Genomic DNA, 25,631 nt, shown 5'->3' with positions numbered 1-25,631 from the left:
CAGCATCGTCAAGCTCTGGAGGTCACTTCCACCCCCACACCAACCCCACTCCGCTGTCCTCTCCGGTCGGAAGTTGCAGAGGGCACTACGGGCTCACCGGCAGGCGGAACTCCAGGTGCTCCTGCGCCATGAGCAGCAGATACCTGTTCAGGGTGCACGACAGCGCCATTGCAGCTGCCCTCCGTGCGCCTGCGCGGCCCGCGCGAGGGCCCACCCTCTTCTCTAAAGAGGCAAGTCTCCACGGAGACAGAGCCTGAGGACCGGAAACGGAAGCTCGGCGAGGCGGATCGTGTCCCGTTGTTCCTCGCGCCCGGAGTCTGAACCCGGGTCGCAGTCGGAGGCGTTCTCTTACCTGTCACGCAGGGGTCTTCAAGAACGAGTAGCTCGTGCGAGCGGTCGGATTGTTTTCAGGAGCAGGTTGCGATAAAACATTATAGTTCCCAGTGATCCTTCCACCTGGAATGTGCTTGCAACTTTCTCTACAACTCTTTATATCTGGACTGAAATTTTACCTTTTCCTTGTAGACTTCAACCATCCCAGGTTTCAGGGACTGACTTCTCTGGATCACTCATTTAACATTTAGTATGCTTTTTGTATTTTTGCGACAATTTTTCAAAAGCACATGCCCTATACGCCAATTAGAACAAGGATCTTGAGAATCGAAATAATCTCTCATGGTTGACTCTATGCTAACAGAAACCCAAACAATAACTTTTTCAAAGTAAGTCCGCAAGAAATATTAGGTTGTGTTATTTGTTAGACTCACACGAGCTGTAACTTAGAGCCATCGATGAAAGTTGTTTCTAACCATTCACACTGGCACAGATTTTACAGCAGCAGTTTATAAAACATATTTTCAATGCATATTCTATGTATATATGCTATTGCTTTTGGGAGTACTGGGCCTTTTGCCATGTTGAGACATATTTCTTTTGCATTCCACTGTGATATTGCACAAAGTTCAAAAAAGTAAGTATCCAACATATCTCCAGCACCATGTGCCAGGAACATAGTTGATGCTTGTAGTTAGTTACTAAGAATATATGCTGTGGTGTCAATCTTAGATTCAAAACTCAGTTCCATCATTTACCACCTACATGCTCTTTTTTTTTTTTTTTTTGAGACAGAGTCTCACCCTCTTGCCTGGGCTAGAGTGCCATGGAGTCAGCCTAGCTCACAGCAACCTCAAACTCCTGGGCTCAAGCGATCCTCCTGCCTCAGCCTCCCGAGTAGCTGGGACTACAGGCACGCACCACCATGCCCGGCTAATTTTTTCTCTTTTTAGTTGTTTGGCTAATTTCTTTCTATTTTTAGTAGAGATGGGGGTCACACTCTTGCTCAGGCTGGTCTCGAACTCCTGAGCTCAAGCAATTCTCCTCAGCCTCCCAGAGTGCTAGGATTACAGGCGTGAGCCTCCGTTCCCGGCCTCCACCTACATGGTCTTAAGCAAATTTTTTAATCTCTCTGAGCATCAGTTTTCTTATCAAAAATAGAATAATATCGCCTATGAAAAAGGATTGTTAAAAGGATTAAGTGGAATAATGTTCATGAGCTTTTAATATAACACCTGGCATATTGAGGGGGGTCAATAAATGGCATTTAGGGAAGACATTTTTCTTCTCTCAAAAAACTATATGAGAATTCCTATTAGCAAAAGATCTGCCTTTGTTAGGAAAATGGCTTAAGTCCATTTGAGGTGAATCTCTGAAGAGCATAGAAGTCTCTGGGTCCCAAGGCATCAGAAAGGAGATAAAAGTACTCTATGAGACAAGAAAAAGTTGTTTACTCTTTGAGAAGAGAAGCCAAGGTGGGATAGAAACCAATGAAATGTTAGGAGAAGGATGGTGCAGTGCAGAACTTGTCAAATCTTCAGTAAAATTACCAAACATGAAATTTTGGTGGGGCAACTTTTTAGGGAATATCAAAGAGTTACTGATTTTCATGCATGGATTAATATGATGCTGTGTAGAGACAGAAAATCAGACAACAGGACCTAGGAAACCCAGATGGAATTAGGTTTCACGGATTTTTCACCTGGGATCCTTTGCTGTAAGGATCAGGACTAAATCTATACTCAATCTTCATTCAGGAAATAAGCAGGAGAGCATCTACATTAAGAATCTCAAACTGTTAGATACATGGTCTGGGAAAGTAGAGATTAACCCTGTGCAGGCCACTAGGGTTAGTGTGGAACTACTCTGAAATCAATTAAACTGCCTTCCAGGGACTCATAGCCAGACCTATTCAAAATTTTTGAATTTAGTAGAATGGTTAAGGAGCAGCAGGAGAGTCAGGATTTTGTAAGTTGGTAGTCAAACTAGCAACTAGAGACTTGCAATTTTTTTTTTAATTTGTACTGTAAGGAACAAGGAGGTTCATCGTCTGATTTCTGGGAAGTGATCTAAAGCCCCATCCATGTTCCATCTTTCTAGGACAGACCTCTTAAGAGACTTGGCTCCTTCTGTGAGGCTGCTATTGTACAAGCACTAAAGCCTCTGGTGTAAGCCACACCTATTATTAAAAAACCAGAGGCCATTCCTGGGAAGTAAGGACACGGAATTGGAAAAGAGAATTTTGAGCTTTGGTTATAACAAGCTGCTTCAGTGTTGAGGCTAGTAGGAAATAATCAGAGAAATGAATTTGGACTTAAGTAGCTTGAGTTGATTTAAGTATGACTCAGCTCCTTGAGGCCAAATTTCCACCAAGCAAGATCTCCAGAAGTGGAGAAAAGTAGATCCTATTCTCTGGTCAAAAGGCTGCCCCAAACAAACCTGAAGCCCTAGTTGCAAACTATGCCCTCTACTTTGGTATCTGTGAAGGAGGTTCTGTGCATAGAAAAATGTGAAAGAAAACAGGCTAGAGATTCAACATTCTCTCCTAGTCATCTGCAAACTCTAATGCTGCCATGATTTAAATAGTCAAGGGCCATACATTTCCAGGAAAACATAAGATGGCTGCCAGATTGAGCTAAACTAGAAGAGAACTTGCTTCATATCTCAGCAAGTGGCTGAAATACAAAGTTTTCTGAAATGATCCTAACCTAGGGCCTGCCAGAATTACCTCTCTGGACCAGTCCTTAGTTTGATTCTTTTGTTTGCAATGACATTAAGATTGCAAGATACCAAAAAGGTTTCATTCTTCTTTTACTCTGCTCCAAATACAGGGCCAAGCGAGACCTGGATTTATCCACTCTGCTCCAGGCTTCAGCTTTGCATGTCTTTGAATGGGACCCCATTTATTACTTTCCTTGGCAGAAGGTGTGAACCAGGGATAATAAAGTATCACAGCATATTGCCTCATTTGAGCCAGGTCTTTCATCCCCCCTTCCTCCCTCCCTTCCTCCTTCCCTTTTTCCTTCCTAAAATATAAGAGGCAAGCATTATTTCTAAACAAAGAACAGCTTCTGGCAAGTAATTTGCAAATATTACATTCTCACTTAAAGTAGGTATGCAGCTCACCTTCTAGATGCTTGTTTAATCACACAGATTCTTATTTAAGCACAATTCCCAGTAATCCCCATCTCTTGCCCCTACTTGCTTCCCATTAGTAGGAAAATTATTATATGTATTATAGAACATGGCAGGTCACATAAAAGGGATTTTCTTGAGAGTGCAGCCCCAGAAGGAATTTCATTCAATACCACAGAACACAGATTCTCAAAATTACCTGCACATTGGAATTACCTGAGGAGTTTTTTGAAATACTGCGGCCTGGAATCTATCCTGAGATTCAAATTTAATTTGTCTGGGGTATGGCCTGGACATAAAGATTTTTAAAAGCTCCTCAGTTGTTGATTTTAATGAGCAGCCAAATTTAAGAATCACTATGGCAGGAATTATCAAAGTGTGGTCCTAGGAGAGATAGCACCAATATCAACCCAGAAACCATTTAGAAATGCAAAATCCTCCCCCACCTCCAAACCTACCAAATCAGAAATTCTGGGGGTAGGTCTAGCAGTTGGTTTTAAAGAAGCCCACCAACGAGTTCTGAAGCACACTAAGGTTTAAGAATAACTGCCTGGAAAAAAGAGAGATGGATGGATGGGCTCTGAATCCCAGGAGGCCTGGGCAACACAGATAAATAGCATATTTTGTTGTCTTCTTACCCATCTTTGGGGAGAGAATTTATGTGATAAATTTGCAAAGTGCTGCAAATATTTTTCTCAGAGGAACATGTAACAAGAAAAAAATATTTCTCTCTTGCCAACTGGGTTGAGAATTAATCTTGAGAGAATCTCTTTAGCTGAGAAATTATCTAATATAAGGCTACTTAAGTTGGGTGATTTCCTGTGGGTCAAGCATGTAGACTAAAACTAAGGCTTCAGAGAAAATTAAAACAAGTCTAATGAGAAAATAAGATAAATGTGTTCCAAAGGTAAGCCAAGAAGCAGTAGAGGAAAAGAGAGAGTCAGCAAGATGGCAGGAGCCATATGATAGAGGAAAAGAGAGAGTCAGCAAGATGGCAGGAGCTATATGATAGCCATATAAACATTTGGTTATTAAATGCTTGAAATGCCTGGTGTGGGTGGATTCTTCTCAAACACAAAAAGGTTTCACACTTGAGTGTTATTGGTCATGGATACTGCCATGAAGGACATAAGGCTAGGAAGATCCAGCTGACCTCTAAATTATACTTTTGGGGTTTGAAAGTTGACTGAAATCAGAGTCTTCCATCATATTTTGATTTGTTATGGTAACATTTTAAGGGACTCAAAGATTAAAATATATTTTCTGTATTTTAATATGAATTATATGAATTAGTCACTGGGCTAAGCCAATGGGAATACAAAGATAAATTTAAAAATTAATCCTCCAGCTCCAAAGGAGCTCAAAATCCAGTGGCAAGAGATATCCTATTATATCTTGGCTAGATTGTACAAGGTCTATGCTAGGAAAATAAAATACCATGGACTGAAGCTGAAGAAGCAATATTTCTGCAGTTGGGGATGGAAAGTATCAGAGAAAACTTCACAGAGGAAGTGACATTTGAACCTGGACTTAAGGGTGAACAGATTTTCAAAGGTGTGCTTAGTTTAGTTGTAAAGATGGCTAGCATATTGGGTACAAGTGCAGGAAATAAAGCTGAAAAAGCTGATGAATAATCTTGAGATTAAATGGTGAGCAAGAAAATTTCATGATCAATTAAGCAATTTAGTCAGTTATTTAGAAAGAACTCTGAGGAAGGCTGTGTTAGAAAGGGAGCAATTAGAGGCATGGAGGCTAGTCAAGATATTCTAGCAATATTCAAGGCAAGAGAGGATGAGTGTCTGAAAAGGTGAGAGGAATTAATTGATTTTTGTTTCAGGTCCCTTCAAGGTGACACCTGGTGCCCAAACTTTTTGTGTGTATCTGAGGGCAAAGTATTTAGGATCTATCGGCCTGAGAGAACACAGGCATACATATACTGTTTATTCAAAGTGTAAATATTGAGAATAGACAGTAGGGTGGAAATGGACAAAAGCAGGGAGATAGTGAGGAAGCTACTCCTATCTAGATGAGAGATGACGATGGTGACTTGGCCAAGATGACAACAAGTGGTGAGGCATGCTCAAATTCTGAATAAATTTTGAAGGTACTACTGACAAGATATGAAGTGTGAGAGGCAGGAGTCAAGGATGACTCCAAGATTTGTGGCCTGAGTAACAAAAGATTAGATTTGCCATTAAAAGATGGGGAAAACTGAGAAGAATAGATTGGGGAGGAGGAATATTTTAAGCATGAGATACCTATTTTATATGAATAGAAAATATACTTACTCAAAAAATATTTGGCTTAGAGACTGGTCTAATTAATGCACCATTGTTGATTATGGATCCATCTCTACCTATGGTGGTTTTAAATAACTAATCATACAATGAGGATCTCATTCTCCTTCATCAGAGGTGAACTTAGATATTTTCATTAAGTTGATTTAAGCTGAATCAGACATCTGTTTTTTTGTATTTATACTTCTAAAATAAGAGCTGATTCATAAACACATAAACCAACAGGTACTAGCTTCATTTTAGTGACCTGGAGTACTTGTACCTAGTATACACTAAAAAATTAATAAAAGTTGGCCAGGCACAGTGGCTCACACCTGTAATCCTAGCACTCTGGGAGGCCAAGGTAGGAGGATCGCTTGAGGTCAGGAGTTCGAGACCAGCCTGAGCAAGAGTGAGACTCTGTCTCTACTAAAAATAGAAAGAAATTATCTGGACAACTAAAAATATACATAGAAAAAATTATCCAGGAATGGTGTCACGTGCCTGTAGTCCCAGCTACTAGGGAGGCTGAGGCAGAAGGATTGCTTGAGCCCAGGAGTTTAAGGTTGCTGTGAGCTAGGCTGACACCATGGCACTCTAGCCCGGGCAACAGAGTGAGACTCTGTCTAAAAAACAAAAAAAAAATTAATAAAAGTTGTAGGCATCAAGTACATGACTTTTTGACATCAAAATCTATATGAGCCAATAATAAAGACTATGCTTTACATGAAAGAAGCATGTTTACACTTCTCTACAGTGAACCTTTCATGCTTTGTAATCAACTAATTTATCAAACACCTTTCATTTGAACCTCTGTTTTTAGTACTATTAAAAAAGTCCAGACAGGCAAATTTGACATAATATTTTTCCATTTTTATTTCATTTTCTAGCTAAGTAAGCACAATTTGAAATGTCTCATCATAAAAATTTTACGTTTACATAATTACACAAATAGGATCACAACATGCATAAACAACACTCTCAATACCACTTTAAACATTTTAAGACAGGTTATGAATTAGCTTTGTTTTGAACTAGTGTTATAGACAGCTAGGGAGTTCCAAATATTTAGACTACTGAAAAGGGATTTTAATTGTAGTAATTTGATTATTAATTTTTATAAATAAAAGACAATCTCCAGTATAAATGTATTTCCAAGGGTTTTCTAACAAAGAAAAATTTATATGAATCTATATAAATTGGATCAATTGGCTAATCACATTTTGGAAGAGGTTCATAAAGCATTTGAGAATTCCTTAAATACTTTACATGTTATTGTTATAATGTTGTCACTTATATCATTACAAGTTCACATAGTAAAAGACTCAAAGTTTGCATCTTTGAAAATTCCTTCCCTTAGGTTAGTCGTATTCTGATTTATAGAAACTGGTAACTGTTAATCTTTGTAGGTGCTCAGTAAGCTATATCACAAAGCAGTGCTGGAGAGCCTCTAAATCAAATTTTGAGAGCCCAAAACTCCTACTTCTAAATCCCTCTCTTCACCTTCAGTGAATGAGATGAAATTTGGACATTTATGTCAATTGTAAAGTAAATAATAGGGGAAGCAGAACTCAAGGAAAGTACGTGTGGGTTTCTTATACTACACCGTCACAGTCTGCTAGCCCAACATTCAGTCTTGAATACTCAGTTCTACTGCTACCTGCTCTTAGAAGTGTTTCCCCCTCCACGGTTTCTTCTGTGGACATTATGGCACTTAATACATTAAATTCCAATTGCTGATTTTGTCTGACCCCTGTATTAGCAACTGCAGGCAGACTTTCCATTTTCATTTCTTTATTTCCTGATCCTGCCAGTGTCTGGTACACATTAAATGTTTAACACAATGTTTGCTAAATGAATAAATTAATGAACAAATGAAACAATATTGATTCCAGATGTTATAACTAAGCATTGTGGTATTTTGTTATTTAAAACTATGTTTAATGTCATGCCAAAAAAAAAAAAAAGAAAACTAGTAATCTCAGCTTATTTCCAACAATACATTAATCCTTATGTTCATTTATATTCATGTGCATGTTACTATTGTACACTGGCACAATGTAGGATTAGCTTTCAGTACTACTCTTCATTCACATTCACTATTGTGACTGTAGATTACCACCACAAGACAATTCCTAAAGAAATATGCCTCTTGAAATGATTTATCAATAATATTAACATTGTGTTATTAAAATAATATTCTCATCTAAGCCTATCTATCTCTACTTTCAAATAAGGCTCTTTTCATGATAAAAGCTAAGTCTTTTAAACCACTTTTATTCTAATTTCCTTTTGGTAAAAAAAAAAAAATGCCATAAAGCAACAGTTTCTGCTAGCTTTAATACATTAGAACCACTTTTTGTTTCTTCCCCTTTATGTTATTACACGCAAAATTCCATTACAGTGACTTCTGATAGCCAATTTGGTTGTTATTGTAAACTCACTGTTAGAAATTATATATATTATATAGTTTATATAATTTATTAAAAAGATACAAGGCTTCAAGAAGTGAAGACCAGTATCTGAAATTTAAATAAAAAGTGACATATATATAATTCTTTCCATCTGCAAGATCAGAGATCACTGTGTAGTATGGTATTCTTTATTTTGAAAATTTATGTTTAAAACTGTAGAACTGTCAAGAAATAGCTAAATTCTTTTTCTCCTTCACAGTAATAAAAGTTCCAACAAAATACTTTCTATGGAATTTTATTCTTCATAAATAAATCACTATTATAATTGATGATTTACTGAGACATGAAAATATTTTGACTTTTTAAAAAATACAGAACCCTTCTCAATTAACAGAATTTGTTTTAAATGGGATTTTATCTATAGCATCATATATGTAAAATCCTTAGACAAGTAACCATTAAATCAAAGAAGTCAGTGACAAAGTATTCATATAACTAGATCACAGATCTCAGGAAGAAGATACTAAGAAAAGATTTAAGGCTACTCACTAATAGCCTCCCATAAAACCCAACAAACCTTAAAATTGCAATTACACTTCAAAGGGACCAAAATATTAATTAATATTGAGCCAAGATTAGGGAAATCTTCCACTGTTGATATTTTCATGTCCTCAGTTTTTCAATCAAATGGTCAGCCTGTAATTAAAAAACACACACACACTTTTTTAATTCTAGATATTATAGTCTCTATCAAATAATTCTACTGGCATCCCTATTATAATAAGCCACATCAGAAAAGCTAGGTACTACATATTCTTTTCCTAAAAAAATCTTACAAAAATTTCTCAGTATAATAGTTTTATAAATTATAGTAAAGGTATTCTACATTGTATATGAATAGGCTGATTGTTACCTACATTGAAAATCCATTAAAAAGTTTCAGTAAGATAAGGAAAATAAATATAATACTAAAGTTTTAAAAAGTAAAGTAGATATGGAGGAACCTTAAATGCGTATTACTAAGTGAAAGGAGCCGATCTGAAAAGGCTACATACTGTATGATTCCAACTATATGACATTCTGGAAAAGGCAAAACTACAAAGACATGAAAAAGATCAGTGTCTGCCAGGAGTTAGAGGAGAGGGAGGGATGAATAGGCATAGCACAGAAGATTTTTAGGGCGGTGAACTATTCTATATGATACTATCCTGGTGGATGCACATCATTACACATTTGTCAAAACCCACAGCATGTACAACCAAGAAGGAATCCTAAAGTAAATTATGGACCTTGAGTGGTAACAATTTATCATCGCAGGTTCATCAAGTGTAACAAATGTACTACTGTGGTATAGGATGTAATAGTGCAGAAATTGTGCATGTGTGGAAGAAGGGGGTACATAGAAACTCTGTACTTTCCACTCAATTTTGCTGTGAACCTAAATGCACTCTAAAAAAGAAAGTTTATTTTTTTAAAAAAAGTAAACTAAAGTCTTCAAGTTACATCATTTCTGAGTTTTTCTCAATCATTGTATATAATCTAGAACATTATATAAGAGTTGGAATAAACTTCTATATCTTTCTCTTGATTTTTTTCGAAGTCTCATAATATATACTAACAAAGTCCAAGATTTTAAGAGTTCCAATTCCCAGGTTGAACCATGAATACCTCTCATAATTCTGTACATTCATGTTTTCTAACTAAAGTCTTTCATGTAAGAAATACAGTTAAAAACATTACAAAAATGTATTTTCATTAATTTTTTACTTAAAAATGGCCACTAAGCAAATGAAAAAATGTTCAATGTCTCTAATTATCAGGAAAATGCAAATCAAAACCACAATGAGCTATCACTTAACTCCAGTGAGAATGGCTTTTATCAAAAAGTCCCAAAACAACAGATGCTGGTGGGGAGGTGAAGAGAAAGGAACACGTATACACTGTTGGTGGGACTGCAAACTAGTACAACCTCTATGGAAAGTAGTATGGAGATACCTCAAAAAACTGAAAGCAGACCTACCATTTGATCCAGCAATCCCACTACTGGGTATTTACCCAAAGGAAAAAAAAGACATTTTATAAAAAAAAGACACTTGCACTCTAATGTTTAGAGCAGCACAATTCACAGTTGCAAAGATGTGGAAACAACCCAAGTGCCCATTGATACATTAGTGGATTAATAAAATGTGGTATATGTATAACATGGAGTATTACTCAGCTATAAAAAAAATAGTGAACTAAGGCCTTTTGTAACAACCTGGATGGAACTGAGACCATCCTTTTAAGTCAAGTATCGCAAGAATGTAAAAACAAAAACCACATGAACTCACTAATAAATTGGAACTAATAGATCAACACTCATATGCACATATGGTAGTAAAATTCAATGGAAATCAAGTAGGTGGGAAGGAGGAAGGGGAAATGGGTGAATTCACACCTAATGGGTACAATGCACACTGTTGGGGTGATGGACACACTTATAACTTTGACTCAATCTGTACAAAAGCAATTCATGTAACCAAAACATTTGTACTCCCATAATACTCTCAAATGTTTTTTAACTTTAAAAATTTTAAAAAAGAAAAAAAATTACAAAAACGTATTTTCATTAATTTTTATTAGAAAGGTATAGATCTTATAGAAAATTAGAAATACAGATAGGAAAAAAATCCCTTTTTAAAGAAACCAAATCAGCTATCCTACAAAATGTCCCACTTTTTAAATTTCAAATACATACACACATATATACACCTATATATATCTTAAATATATATTATTTAAATAAAACCCTCTGGACAAGTTGAAGAGAGGGGTGATATGTTTGAAATATGAAGTTTCCAGAAATCAGATATTTTTTCAATTCTTCTGTACTATGACTAGAATAATGGTAATTCATTAACTAATGGTAAATAAATACTGATGATTATTCACATACAGCAATTACAGGTCACCTTACCATCATGGACACATAAAGTAACAGTCTAATAAATTACTGGTCAAGTGGCCCTGGAGAGACCAGAGTCATTAAATAACTAAGGCTTAACTTTCAGACCACAGGCATATAAACAGCTGAATTCTATTCCACTTTGGCCTCAGCAAAGCAGAATTCTGCAATCTTTTAGGCTCAAAGTTTCATCCTCAGATCTAGCAGTTGATGCCACTACTACAGCCCTTTGCTAAGGTGTTTAAACTGACTATCAAAATATATAAACACTCAATTTCTACAATGATGTTGATGATGATGATGATAGAGGCAGCAGGTAACATTTATTGAGTACTTACTATTTGCAAGATACTGTCTTAATTGCTTTACACATAAAGTATCTCATCAACCCTTTTAAGGAATGTAACTTTTACACTCTTTAAGTAACCAATGGAGCCAAAATTTGAATCCAGATCTGACTCCATAGTTTCAACTCTGAATACTATGGTTCTTCTATCTCATATCCCCTGCTTGCAATGGGGGACACTTACTTATAGCTTCTCTTCCTACAGATCTGATGACCTAGAAAATCTCACAAATTAAAAATATCATTTTGGATATGTGCAAACAGTATGTTAAAACAGGTGATCAAGCCTATAAGAGCTGTAGGTGCCTACTACTGCCAAGAAAAGAAAAACTGCAACAGAAAGGACTAATATTTTAAATACTTACTGTAATAAACCAATAGGAATTGACTCTATAAACCAATCTGGATAAGAAGCCAAGCTGATTGACTGGTGCCAGAACATGAAGGTGCAAGTGGGAAATCGAACAGAATGGTGGCAGATGGAAACCCATCCTAAAACAAAAAAGTAAGAGATGACTGAAAAATCAATTCTACAATAGTTTAAAGCCACTTTTCAGATGAAAATACAGAAATACTAAAGATATCCAAAACAGGTATCTAAGGCAGACATATTATTACTCACGAATCTCTTTTACAGTTTTTCTTTATGTACTTCAGAGTGTTCTGATACCTCCTCTTCCTTGCATGTTGAAGTTCACAGTAAAATAAACTTATCATCAAGGAAGGTCTTAATAATATATTACACCTCAGTATAATCCTTATGAATTCTGAGTTGGCGTAATGTCTTATCACTTCAGTCCTTATCATATTAAGCTTTAATTCTCCTAAAATATCCTCCGGCAATGAACTTAGAAAAATCACTGGACATCAAGTAGTAGTGTTCCTTTATTCCAAGACATAGCCAGTAGATGGCATGCTTTTTCCTTTAAGAAAGTGCTCAGGCATTTCCTTACCAATCAACATTTCAGTAGTGAGATTAATTATGTCATCATAAAAACACTTTATCATCCCTTAAGTTTCTTGCTTAATACTGAAAATAAGTTAAGTAATAATTATTCATAACTACTTTATAAAAATTTCTAAGAGGATTCCTTTAAATAGTAAAAAAAAAAGTTTTAAAAATATGATTTAACCTCTTAAAAATCAGTTTACAAACAGTTTTATAAGTCCAGCTATGCTAAGTGGAGTAAGGCACACCTGTAACAATAATCAAAGCCTAGAAATATTTCCCTGTTCAAACTAAAAGTGAGTGGAAGTGTGGAAAGAAAGCACAGGAGAAGTGCAATATTGCAGCTGCGATCCTCTGGGACTAACGGTGCGGAGTCAGTCAGATAGCCGTATGTACTGAAAAGCTTCCACCACTACCTAGAAGAGGAGACTAGATTTTCCTTCTGTGAAACAGCCATATAATGTAGAATCAAGTAATCTAGAAGCTAGAAGCAACTCACTGCTTCACTCAACCCTTTCATTTTAAAGATGGAGAAGCCAAGATCCAAAAAGTTTAAGATACTTCCCAAGGACACAAAGTTAGTCAGTGGTAGAGTTGGGATTGAACTCGGCTCTTGACTCCTTTTCCAACGTTCGTTCATTCTTTTAATGAACACTCCTATCACTAGGAAAAGAATGTGCTGCTCGTGGCCAAAGGGTCTCAAACACCATCAGTTCCTTGTCATTATCACACTTGGATAATGTTTAACAGTTTTCAGAGCATTTTCACACACATAATCTCATTTGAGCCTATAAGCAGGCAGAGCAGGTATTATTTTGGAGAGGTTAAATGACTTGTCTAACACAGCCAGTATAAATAAAGTACACAACAAGTAGCATGGACAGCATTAGAATTCAGTTCTACTCTGAATTTCAGCTCAAAAGTGCTAGAAGTAATCTCCACTATATCTGCCTTGGTACTGCCTGGGTCACAGAAGCAAAGTTAGAAATATTTTAAAAAGAAAAACATTACTTAGATTAATTGAAACAGTTGACAAATTGAATATCATGTGCTTTTGCTCAGACATTGGTGTATGCCAGAGTTTAGTAGATGAATTCAAGTTAATTTCATACGAGAAGTATAATAATATATTTTTAAATCACATGAAAGTTTTTCTAAGAAAATTCAACTTACAATTTTATAGGAATGCTCATATTGAACAAAGAAAAGTAGACTTGTAACTATTTTGCCTACTTACTGCATGTATATATTAATACTTGTGTGGCTGGGTGCGATGGCTCACGCCTGTAATCCTAGCACTCTGGGAGGCCAAGGCGGGAGGATGGCTCGAGGTCAGGAGTTCGAGACCAGCCTGAGCAAGAGCAAGACCCCATCTCTACTAAAAATAGAAAGAAATTATCTGGACAACTAAAAATATATATAGAAAAAATTAGCCAGGCATGGTGGCGCATGCCTGTAGTCCCAGCTACTCAGGAGGCTGAGGCAGAAGGATTGCTTGAGCCTAGGAGTTTGAGGTTGCTGTGAGGTAGGCTGAGGCCACGGCACTCTAGCCTGGGCAACAGAGTGAGACTCTGTCTCAAAAAAAAAAAAAAAAACAAAAAAACTTGTTTATCCAAACTGTAAGCAGAGATTATTGGAAATTATTGAGACATGAGGAAGAAATTTTATTAAATTTATACTACCAATGAACTATATTCTCACTTTTAGGAAAACTGCATTTAAACCACACACTCTGACACTGATCCTTCCATTTTCCATGAAACATTTCAAAAAAGTCTATAATGTATAATATTTGGTTTCTACCTAGAAGTATTCATACCTCACATCTGTGAAGTCAGTGAAATCATTCATTTCAAGAATGGTTTTTCCAACAGTTACCATGCTCTCAACTGTAAAACAGGAAAGAAACTGCATTACTTGCTAGGAGACATTAAGTTCACTAAACTGCTACTAGTCTAATGTTTAGGCTCCTAGTCAAAAGTCTTATCAATGGGTAAACATTTAAAAGACATATTCAAATAGCTCTAGGTTACTGAGAAGTTTGCTGATTTTATCTACAACTGAAATGAAGTTTCAAATTGAGCCCTACTGCAACATTACTATCAGAAAATATCATAGATAGGCAGACTTTGGACAGCTGTTGAGAAGTATGATCAAGTGGCAATTCAGGACTTCTAGTTATACTGAGGACCAATTCTAATCATAAGGAGACTAAGTATTTAATTAAACAGAAATTGTTTGAATTAATAAGAAAGACAAGAAAACTCTGAATTTGTCTTTGAGCCCAAATAAGGATATGATTTCCCTTCAAGTCAGCCTAGCCTTGACTAGCCAAACATTGGATGATGACTTCGGCTTCCAAACTCTATCTGCCTTTCATCTTAGTGCTTTATGGCCTACATATGGGAATAAACCTCCCCGTTAGAAAAATTTTGGTAACCCAGGATCTTCAAAGCACAATACCAAACCTTAGGCCTTCTTTGTTTCTGAATGGTGTAATCATGCATTTGAAAAGGGAAGAAGTAAAAGAATCTGCTGAAGATGGTTGTTATATCGAGGCTTATAAAATCATCGTTAATGTTTAAGTCAGGCTTCCGCTGAGAGACTGTCAGACTTCCATGAGTAAGCCAGTACCATATGGTTCTGATATGTTGTATTTTTGTTACCAATCAATTCAAAATATTTTCTTCTTTGTTCTATTTATTTAGATGTTATTTAATTACTACAATTCTACCTTTCGTTATTTTTGTAATTTAATTACATTGTCTTCAGAAAACATACTTCGTAAGAGTTCAATCATTTGAAATGTTTTGAACCTTATTTTATTGCTCAGAATACGGTCAACCTCGGTAAACATATGCTTTTTAAAAAATGTATATTCTGTAGTTAGATGGAGTCCTATAAATGTCAATTATAGTAATGGTGCTTGATAGTGTTACTGAGCTCTTACATATGCTTATTATTTCCCCAATTTTATAGACTGTATAAATATTAATTTACCTCTTTTATTATGAAAATATTCAAATATACACAAAAGCAGAGAGATGTATAATGAAATTCCAAATATCCCACCAGCTGCTTCAAAATTAGTGACATCTGATTTGAACAGTTATAAAAACTAGTTATAACAGCAGCCTCTATTCTCTACAAACCCACTTCTAATTTGAAGATAAATTGAAAAATTCCCCAAAAGCTACAGTATGATCTCTAGGAAATAATTACAAGAATGAAAATAGGAACTTTTAATAAGAAGGAAGAAATGTTTCAATCATTCAGGTAAATCAAAGTTGGATCTGATCTTTATGAGCTCGAAAGCTACCCTCTAGTTATAAATCATACATGTTCTGAAATGTACTGACAAAACTTCAAATGACTAAAAAGTTTAGCAGTTCAGAATCAACAGTTTAAATACTGTTAGTTAATTCAGTAGCCTATATACTAACGAACTACACATCAAGGTTTTACATCAGAGGTTACTTACCTTTTAAAAATCTGGCCCAATTTATCTATCTTGTAAGGCTACTTTAAAGTATTAATCAAACTAATCTCAGATGCTAGTGAAAAAGGCTGCCAAAGCAGATTTGAAGTGAACTTAGAAATGTCTCAAAATGATAGGTGATAAGTCACAGAAGGCATGAGTAGGAAAATGAGAATAATCCTGCAATAGACAAAATTCAGAATCTCCTTTTCAGAAGCTAAAAGTTCATCACTAAAATCTCATAATTAAATTTTGGTGCCAATTCATCTTTATAGGAGACTATAAGGCAAGTACCAACATGATCTCACTATCAAGCAATACGAGCTCATATGCCATATCATAACTTGTTTGTTTACAATTTTTCATAGCACCTTTCATTTCAAAGTCAAGAAAAGCCATCATTTAAAAAATCATAAAGCGGCATTATCTGTCAGAGATTTTAAAGATTAAATAGCATGATGTCTGGGAATTGCTTCAAATCCACTGTGGGAGAAGGTTAATGTATGAAAAAAAATTGGCCATGACTTAATAAATGTGGAAGTTGAGTGACAAATACATGGGAACTATACTATTTTATTTCTATGTAATTTAAAATTTTTATAATGAACATTTCAGAAATTCATTAATGTTCCTTTTTCATAATACCTGGATATACTTTTTCACCTTCACTGCCATCCCTGATGCCAATTCAACATGATATATTAATATAATAATGAAGGATATTGCCATCATCTTACTCAGTTCTATTTGATCTTTGTTTAGATGTTTGCAGTTTCCAATATGCTTCTTTGGCACTACAAGATAATGATGAGGTGCTGCTGGTCTGATATCTTTGAAGCAAACTAGGTCTTCATTCTAAAGGGAAAACATATTTGTTAGTGAATTTTTAAAAAGAATTTCCCAATGCTGTCTGGCATGACTTAAACATCACAAATCTGTCTGATAGGGAAATGGTACTTACACCTAAGCCCTACTGGGCAATTTTATAATTATGCATTAAGTTCATAATGCTTCATTCATGAGATGCTCATTTATTCTAGAGCATAAAAAGATATATGAAGTTAATTTTAGGAAAACAATTATGAGTGAAGTTCATTAAAACTTCATTACCGGCCGGGCGTGGTGGCTCACGCCTATAATCCTAACACTCTGGGAGGCCAAGGCAGGAGGATCGCTTGAGCCCAGGAGTTTGAGACCAGCCTGAGCAAGAAACCCTATCTCTACAAGAAAACAGAAAAACTAGCCAGGCATGGTGACACACACCTGTACTCCCAGCTACTCAGGAGGCTGAGGCAGGAGGATCACTTGAGCTCAGGAGTTTGAGGTTGCAGTGAGCTTTGATGATGCCACTGCACTCTAGCCTGGGTGACAGAGCAAGACCTTGGCTCATAACTCCAATAGCCCTCATTACAGTCTTTTGTTATAATATTAGGGCACTTTATGCCTCAGAAGCAGGCCTCAGAAAAAAGAATCTCTCTCTCTCTGACCTCCTGCTCTCCTTTCACCTGCCCAAGGCAGGACTCTAATCTTCCCCTGATTTTCTAGTTGCAGGTCATAGACTCTCATTTCAGAAGGGGTCCTGTCCCATACCCTGGAGGAAGGAATGCTGCACAGAAAGGCCAAGAAGAATCTGAAAAGACAGGCCTTGCTGGGTTTCCCCACTCAGTCTACCAGTATTAGAGCATACCCTTTTTGTCCAATCACATTTATACACAGTTGTCAATCATGCCTATTCAATGAAGACTCCATAAAAACCCCAAGAGGACAAAGTTCAGAAAGCTTCCGGATAGCTGAACATGTGGAGGTTCCTGGAGAGTGGCGCACACAGGGAGGGCATGGAAGCTCTGCGCCCTTCTCCGACATTTCGCCCTATGCATCTCTTCATCTGTCTCTTTTATAATATCCTTTATAAAAAATCGGTAAACCTAAGTGTTTCTCTGAGTTCTATGAGGCACTCTAGCAAATTAACTGAACCCAAACAGAGGGAGGATTATGGAATCCCCAACTTGAAGCTGGTTAGTTAGAAGTTCTGGAGGCCCAGACTTGCAACTGGTGGGAAGGGGGAGTCTTGGGGACTGAGCCCTCAACCAGTGGGATCGGATGCTATCTCCAGGTAGATGGTGTCGGAATTGAATTGGAGGACACTCAGCTGGTGTCTGCTGCAGAAATGATTGCTAGCTTGGTGTGTGGGGGTCTGGGTCATATAAGTCTTCTGTGTGCATTGTTGTTATTAAGAGAATAGTTAAAGCACAGTTTTGTATTTTGTCCATTGACAATGAGCTATTGTATATATTCACCCTGTGCCCCTATTTAGGGTATAAATTAGTGAAAAGTATTTATCGTATCTAATTTCCTCTGTAAAAATGTTCCCGGGCTCTTTTTGCTCTGAGAATGTTCCTAAAAAAGAAAAAATCCTGACTGTTGGCTGTGATAGAAGTCTGGACAGTCCCACACCCTTTTGATGACTATTTTTATTTTTTTTATTTTTAATTATTATGGGTACATAATAGTTGTATATCTTTACGGGGTCCACATGATGAGTTTGGGGGGCTTTTTTTCATATGATCTTTTGATATAGACATACAATGTGAATTAATCTAATTAGGGCAATTAGGGTATCCATCACCTCAGGCATTTAACATTTCTTTGTATTAGGAACATTCCAATTCCACTCTTTTAGTTATTTTAAAGTATACCCTAACTTACTGTTGATTATAGTCACTTTGTTGTGCTATCAAATACCGTTCATTCTATCTATCTAACTGTATTTTTGCATCCATTAACCATCCCCACTTTCTCTCCCCATCCATACTACTTTTCCCAGCCTCTGGTAATCATCATTCTACTCTCCGTCTCTATAAGATCAATTGTTTTTAATATTTAGCTCCCACATATGAATAGGAACATGCAAGATTTGTCTTTCTGTGCTTGGCTTATTTCACTTAACATATCGTGCAAATATTCTCTCCAGTTTCATCCATGTTGCAAATGACAGGATTTCATTCTTTTTTGTGGTTATATCATATTCCATTGTGTGTGTATATGTACCACAATTTCTTTATCCATTTATCCACTGATAGACACTTAGGTTGATTCCATATTTTGGCTGTTGTAAATAGTGCTGCAATAAACTTAGGAGTGCAGATATCTTTTTGATGTACTGAATTCCCCTCCTTTGGATATATACCCAGCAGGGGGATTGCTGGGTCCTGTAGTAGTTCTATTTTTAGTTTTTTAAGAAACCTCCATATTGTTTTCCATAGTGCTTGCACTAAGTTACATTCCCCCTGACAATGTACAAGTGTTCCCCTTTCTCCACATCCTCGCCAGCATTTGTTATTGCCTGTCTTTTTTGATAAAATCCATAACTGTGGCCATTTTATCTCATTAACGGTTTTGATTTACATTTCTCTGATGACTAATGTTGAGCATTTTTTCTTATACCTATGGCCATTTATATGTCTTTTGAGAAATGTCTATTCAGATCCTTTGCCCATTTTTTAATTGGATCATTTGATTTTTTCCTATCGAGTTGTTGGAGCTCCTTATATAATCTAGTTATTAATCCCTTGTCAAATGGGTAGTTTGCAAATATTTTCTTCCATTCTGTGGCTTGTCTCTACACCTTGTTAATTGTTTCTTTTGCTGTACAGAAGTTTTTAAGCTTGATGTTATCCCATTTGTCCAATTTTATTTTGTTTACCTGTGCTTTGGGGGTATTACTCAAGAAGTCCTTGCACAGACCAATGTCCTGAAACATTTCCCCAGTGTTTTCTTTTAGTAGTTTTATAGTTTCAGGTCTTAGATTTGAGTTTTTATCTCAATTTGACTTTTGTACATGGCAAGAGATAAGGGTCTAGCTTCATTCTACATATGGATATCCAGTTTTCCCAGCACCATTTATTAAAGAGACTGTCCTTTCCCCACTGTATGTTCTTGGCACCATAAATTCACTATAGATGTGTGGATTTATTTCTGGATTCTTTATTCTGTTACATTGGTCTATGTGTCTGTTTTTATGCCAGTACCATGCTTTTTGGGTTACCATAGCTCTGTAGTATAATTTGAAGACAGGTAATGTGATGCCTCCAGTTTTGTTCTTTTTTCTTAGGATGACTGTGGTTATTCTGGGTCTTTTGTGGTTACATATAAATTTTTAGGATTATTTTTTCTATTTCTGTGAAGAATGTCACTGGTATTTTGACAGGAATTGCACTGAATCTGTAGATTGTTTTGGGCAGTATGGACATTTTAACAATATTGAGTCTTCCCATTCATAAGCATGGAATATCTTTCCATTTTTTTGTGTGATGACTATATTTAGACAAAGCTTTGCACATCTACTAGTATCTATTTTCTATTAGTTTTCTCTTCAATATTGGAATTGCAGTATGCAAAATTTAAAAGTAGCTTCTAGAAATATACTAAATATTGAACTCTGTGAGTTAAAAAATGCACTTTACCTCTCTTCAGTCTAATTTTATATTTAGTAAAATAGTGACTGAAGAGCTAGGTTCCTTCTTACTCTATGGGTCAGTCCAACAGTGGCCTGCCGACAGACAACTGATGTTCTTTCACCCTGCCAGGTGCTATCTTTACTTCCTTCCCCTATTCAGCACAGATTCCATGTTCTATCACTGTAGCCACTCTCTTGCCATAAATTCTTAATTTTGTCACATTGCACATCTATAATACCCACATGGCAAGACCACAACCCTGGGTCAACATAACTGTCCACATTATCTGATCCTAGACTTACGCTGCTAGAGAGGGGGGGAAAAGTCACTGGTATGACCTAATTGAATGTGTTCAACCTCAACCAATCCTCATCACTGTACAGCAATCCTTATGTCTCCCTAATCCTCTCTACTGGCCTTCAGAAGAGCTACTTCAAACTTCTGACTTCTAAATAACCACATAATAGTTCCTTCACCTCCTTCAAGACTTCACCCAAATGTCACCTTCTTAATGCAGCTTTTCCTAACCAAAATTTTAACGTGCAATCCTCTCTTCTTTGTTTTTCACCATCTACTAAACTATACATTTTATTGTTATTTTGATTATTATCTATTTTCTGTAACTAGAATGTAAGCTCCATAACGACACGGAGTTCTATATGTCTTGTTTACTACTGTATCCCAATGATTCCAACAGTGCCTGGCACACAGACTCATTCAAATATTGAGTGAGGAATGAGTGAATGAGTTTCCTCCTTCCAGGTACAAAGTTCTACCCCCTGGGCCATTTTAAACCTCTCTGCATGGGCATCTTCCATAAGGATTTGAATGCACCAAAGTGTTCACTGTTTTATTAACAAAAAGTTTTCTCTTAACCCCCAACTCCTCCTGTTGCTACCATTCTTTTTACTTCCCCCTTAGATTCCCAAATTTCTGTGAGAGTTGTCTCTATTTCCTATCTTTCCTTCCCCTGGTTCTTCTCAATCAACTGCTCTCTGCCTTTTGCCTCACCACTGCACTGACTGCTCTCCTCAAGGTTAAAGATCATCACTTCGGGAACAAAACCAGTCCTGATCTAACCTGGCCTCTCTGCAAGCACATAAGAAGGTACTACTGATAATTGCTGATAATTCTTTCTTCTTGATATACTCCTTTTTCTTAGCTTTCCAAGCCTTCTTCTATTTCTCTATTTCTTCTCTGTTCCCTTTTCAGGTCCTCTTCCTCTGCTTGTCCCTATGATATTAGGGTTTTTTAGAGTTCTATATAGGCCTCACTTCACTTTTTACTCACATGTACTTCCTGAGTGATCTTTTCAATTTCCATCTATAAACTGACAGTTCCTGTAAGAGATACAGGTCTCTCTTCAGAATGCTAGAGTATGCAACCATTTAAAGGACATTTCTATTTAGATGCCTCACACTCACCTCAAACTCCACAATTCCAAAACTGAACTCATCACTCTTCTACTTCCCACTACTCCCCTGACCATCTGTTCTCCTCCCATGTTCCCAATCTTAATTAAATGGTACTACCACTATACTACCAGTTTACCGTAGCCAGAAACCTGGAAGTCATCTTTGACTTCTCCCTCTTTCTCTTCCTCATTCTCCTACATCTAAATCAGGGCTTCTTGACCTTGACACTATTGACATTTTGGGGCCATATAATTCTTTGTTTTGGGGGGACTGGGGCTGTCCTGCGCAGTATAATGTTAATAGCAAACCTGGCCTCTGTCCACTAGGTGCCAGTAGCACCTCCCCCTTCCTCAAAGTTGTTACAACCAAGAGTATCTCAAGACTGCCAAATATTCCCTGGGAGGGCAAAATTACCTCCATTTGAGAACTACTGATCTGTATCTACCCATACGTCCTGTTTCACCTCCTAAATACTTTATCTCTTAAATTGATCCATTTTTCTTCATCCCCACTACCACATTCTTATTTCAGGCCATCATCAGGCTAGATTACTCAAATAGTCACCTAACAGACTGGTCCTCTCTAAATTATTCTCCACAATGCTGCCAGAATGACCTTTCAAAGATCAAACCCCTTCATATGACTCTTCAACCCCTTCCTCCCAACTGACCAATAAACATTTTAGAGCTTCTCTTTGCTCTGCAGATAAAGACAGAAGTCCTTAACATGAATTTCAACACACTTTATAATCTGTCCCCTTGTTTACCTGTCCAGCCTCATCTTTCACCACTCAGCCTCTCAAACTCTATGCTCCAGTTAGATAATTTCTCCTATGGTACAAACTGAACCTCTGGAGGGTCTCTCTACTTGGGACATTCTTCTCTTCCTCTCCTCACCTGGTCATCTCCTACTTATTTCTTCATGTCTCATTTCCTCTGGAAAGCCTTCCTTAACCCCTCAAATCCGGGTTAGATGCCCCTCTCAGGAGCTTACAAAATACTGTAAAACCATCTAATCACAGTACAGGGCATTGTGATTGGCTGCTTCCTCTGTATTCATTCCACTCTTTAGATTATAAAATCTGGACATGGACTGACTGTCCTTTATCTTGCTCACTACTGAATCTCCAAAACAAGGTGCTTAGAAGGAATTTTATTTATTTTTAATGAACGAATGATTACTACAAAAGACAATCTTTGGAGCTGATTCTCTCAAAAGGTTATTTCTTTATGGACAAGGAGAACTAGCAGAACAAAGTGGGAGCTAGATAATTTGTTTAAATATATCTGGGCAGGCCGGGCCCAGGTGGCTCACGCCTGTTATCCTAGTATTCTGGAAGGCCAGTGAGGGAGGATCGCCTGAACCCAGGAGTTCAAGACTAGCCTGAGCAAGAGTGAAACCCATCTCTACGAAAAAAAATTGAAAAATTAGCCAGGCACGTTGGTGCGCATCTGTAGTTCCAGCTACTTGGGAGGCTGAGGCAGGATCCCCTGAGCTCAGAAGTTTGAGATTGCAGTGAGCCATGATGGTGCCATATGGTCAAAGTCTTAGTGCTCTGAAAGTTTCCACACATCCCAACTGACAGTGGAAATCAGAGGTAATTAAGTCAAAGTTCGACTTCAGATCCACTCCCCTCAGCCTAATGTCAGCCAATCTAACAAACAGCTTTTCACAATTACCATTAACTACTGTCTACTAATTTTCTCTTCAGTATCAGCATTAGAGTATGCAGAATTCACAATCAGTATCTAGAAGCGGGGGAAGGTGAAGAATCCCTGCAATAAAAGCAGAAGCCACAGACTGCTATTTTATGCGAAGACCCTTAGTGCCTGCAGAGACAGGCGGAGGTATTCAGCTCTATCACTCTCCTTTCTCCCCTCTGAACAGCAGGGATATTCCGGGAAACACTCCTCGTCCCCTGGGAAATTCTGTCACTGACAGTAAGATGCCCTGCAGAGCGGCGCGCCCGCGGGTGTCCCCGGCCCCCCAGCCCCTTCCACACAGGACAGCCCTGCCTCGGCCGCTCTGAGCGGCGATCGGGGTCCTCCCCACCCCGGGCCACACCGGCCGCACGTCGCCGCCCACCTCACAGGGCAGGAGATTGGTGCCAGGTTCCTGCCGCCTCACGATCCGGCAGAACACGCATTTGCTGTCGTAGTCGTCCGGTGTCTCCGCGACGTCTTTGGAGGTCTCCACGGAGGGCACCATAGGTTCTTCTGTCGCCGCTGCCTCACAACCTGGGGCCGGGTCCAAGCCGCAGCTCACCTGCTCCTGCGCCATCGCACCCGGCCCCCGCGGCCTAGAGCCTCGGCTTCTCCAGCACTACTGGGCCGGCGCAGGGCCCGCCTCCCGCTCCCGCACCGCCGCCGTTGTACCTCGAGGCGTCGCCCCTGCCCTGGCGCTGGGCCGTGCCGAAGGCTTATGTGCCCACGCGCTGAGCCCGGAGGACCGCAGTGGTAAGCGGTGGCGGGCCGCGAAGCTAGCTGCCACAAGGGGGCGCGCGACGGCGCCTCTGGGAGTCACCCCGCCCCGCGCGCCTCGTTGGTCATGACGTAGAACGTCAGCCAAAACGCAAAGCGCGCCGCGCGTCCGGGTGACGTCACCGGGGCGCGGTAACGTCTGGCTTAATGGTGCCGATCGGGTATTCTGTACAGCCTTTCTCCAAAGCCTGTCATATACCATGTCCCAATGTTGTATCATGCTGTAGTTCAAAAAATTTAAAAAACCTTTTAAGTTTCAGTTTTAAGAATTCGTAGGTTTTAAGAGAATGAGCAAAACCTCTAGAGCCCTGTTTTCAGCATAGATCATGTTTGGCGCTTTGTGTATGCATTTTCAGCTATGATAATTTTAGGAGTTTAAGCTCAGAATGTCCCAAACTGAACCTAATATCTCGGTTGACTTTTTGTTGTTTAACAGCACCAGATACATCAAAATAGCGACCTTTCTTATCTCACATTCCTTGTGTATAAGTAAATGTAGAGTCCTGTAATTGATAGTCTGAAATATTCCAGAAATTCAATGCCAGTGCCTCATGCCTCACCTGGACCACTGCAATAACCTTTTAACTTATTTCTCTCTTTTTTTCTCCATAAACAAAGTTTTATTGGAGCACATTTGTTTCTTTTTCATTTCAGCATATTATGGGGGTACAAATGTTTAGGTTACATATATTGCCCTTGCCCCACCCGAGTCAGAGCTTCAAGCATGTCCATTCCCCAGACGGTGCACACCACACCCATTAGGTGTGTATATACCCGTCATCTCCACCCCCCTCCCATCTGCCCGACACCCGAGGAATGTTATTACTATATGTGCACTTAGGTGTTGATCAGTTAAAACCGATTTGATGGTGAGTACATGTGGTGCTTATTTTTCCATTCTTGGGATACATCACTTAGTAGAATGGGTTCCAGCTCTATCCAGGAAAATACAAGAGGTGCTATATCACCATTGTTTTTTGTGGCTGAGTAGAACTCTGTGGTATACATATACCACATTTCATTAATCCACTCATGTATTGATGAGCACTTGGGTTGTTTCCACATCTTTGCAATAGTGAATTGTGTTGCTATAAACATTCTAGTGCAGATGTCTTTTTTATAGAATGTCTTTTGTTCTTATGAGTAGATGCCCAGTAATGGGATTGCTGGATCAAATGGTAGTTCTACTTGTATCTCTTTGAGCTATCTCTATATTGCTTTCCACAGAGGTTGTACTAGTTTGCAGTCCCACCAGCAGTGTATGAGTGTTCCTATCTCTCCGCAACCACGCCAACATTTATTGTTTTGGGACTTTTTGATAAAGGCCATTCTCACTGGAGATAAGTGATATCTCCTTGTGGGTTGTTTTTTTTTTTTTTTCTTTTGAGACAGAGTCTTGCTCTG

At 38.1% G+C, this 25,631-nt stretch overlaps 2 protein-coding genes across 3 annotated transcripts in view; both read right to left on the bottom strand.

The window, feature by feature from the left end:
- Positions 1 to 270, bottom strand: part of TRMT11 (tRNA methyltransferase 11 homolog) — a 50,223-nt gene extending 49,953 nt beyond the window's left edge. The window contains exon 1 of one of the 2 annotated variants that reach the window (XM_045544312.1): positions 98 to 270. In XM_045544312.1, the coding sequence (XP_045400268.1) occupies positions 98 to 169 (72 nt within the window). In that variant the 5' untranslated portion in view covers positions 170 to 270. The remainder of the gene's footprint in view (positions 1 to 97) is intronic. The other variant, XM_045544314.1, reaches the window with a different exon arrangement.
- Positions 271 to 6,602: 6,332 nt separating this feature from the next.
- Positions 6,603 to 24,151, bottom strand: HINT3 (histidine triad nucleotide binding protein 3). Its single transcript, XM_045544311.1, has 5 exons — positions 23,833 to 24,151; positions 16,613 to 16,730; positions 14,217 to 14,286; positions 11,814 to 11,940; positions 6,603 to 8,854 (listed from the first exon to the last, which is right to left on the bottom strand). Exons 1-5 carry the CDS (start codon positions 24,025 to 24,027, stop codon positions 8,822 to 8,824), a joined length of 543 nt encoding a protein of 180 aa, XP_045400267.1. The 5' UTR covers positions 24,028 to 24,151; the 3' UTR covers positions 6,603 to 8,821.
- Positions 24,152 to 25,631: the final 1,480 nt, after the last annotated feature.

The sequence above is a fragment of the Lemur catta genome, chromosome 2 (genome assembly GCF_020740605.2).
Source record: "Lemur catta isolate mLemCat1 chromosome 2, mLemCat1.pri, whole genome shotgun sequence".
Lineage (NCBI taxonomy): Eukaryota > Metazoa > Chordata > Mammalia > Primates > Lemuridae > Lemur > Lemur catta.
This window is presented reverse-complemented; position numbering and strand designations above follow the sequence as displayed.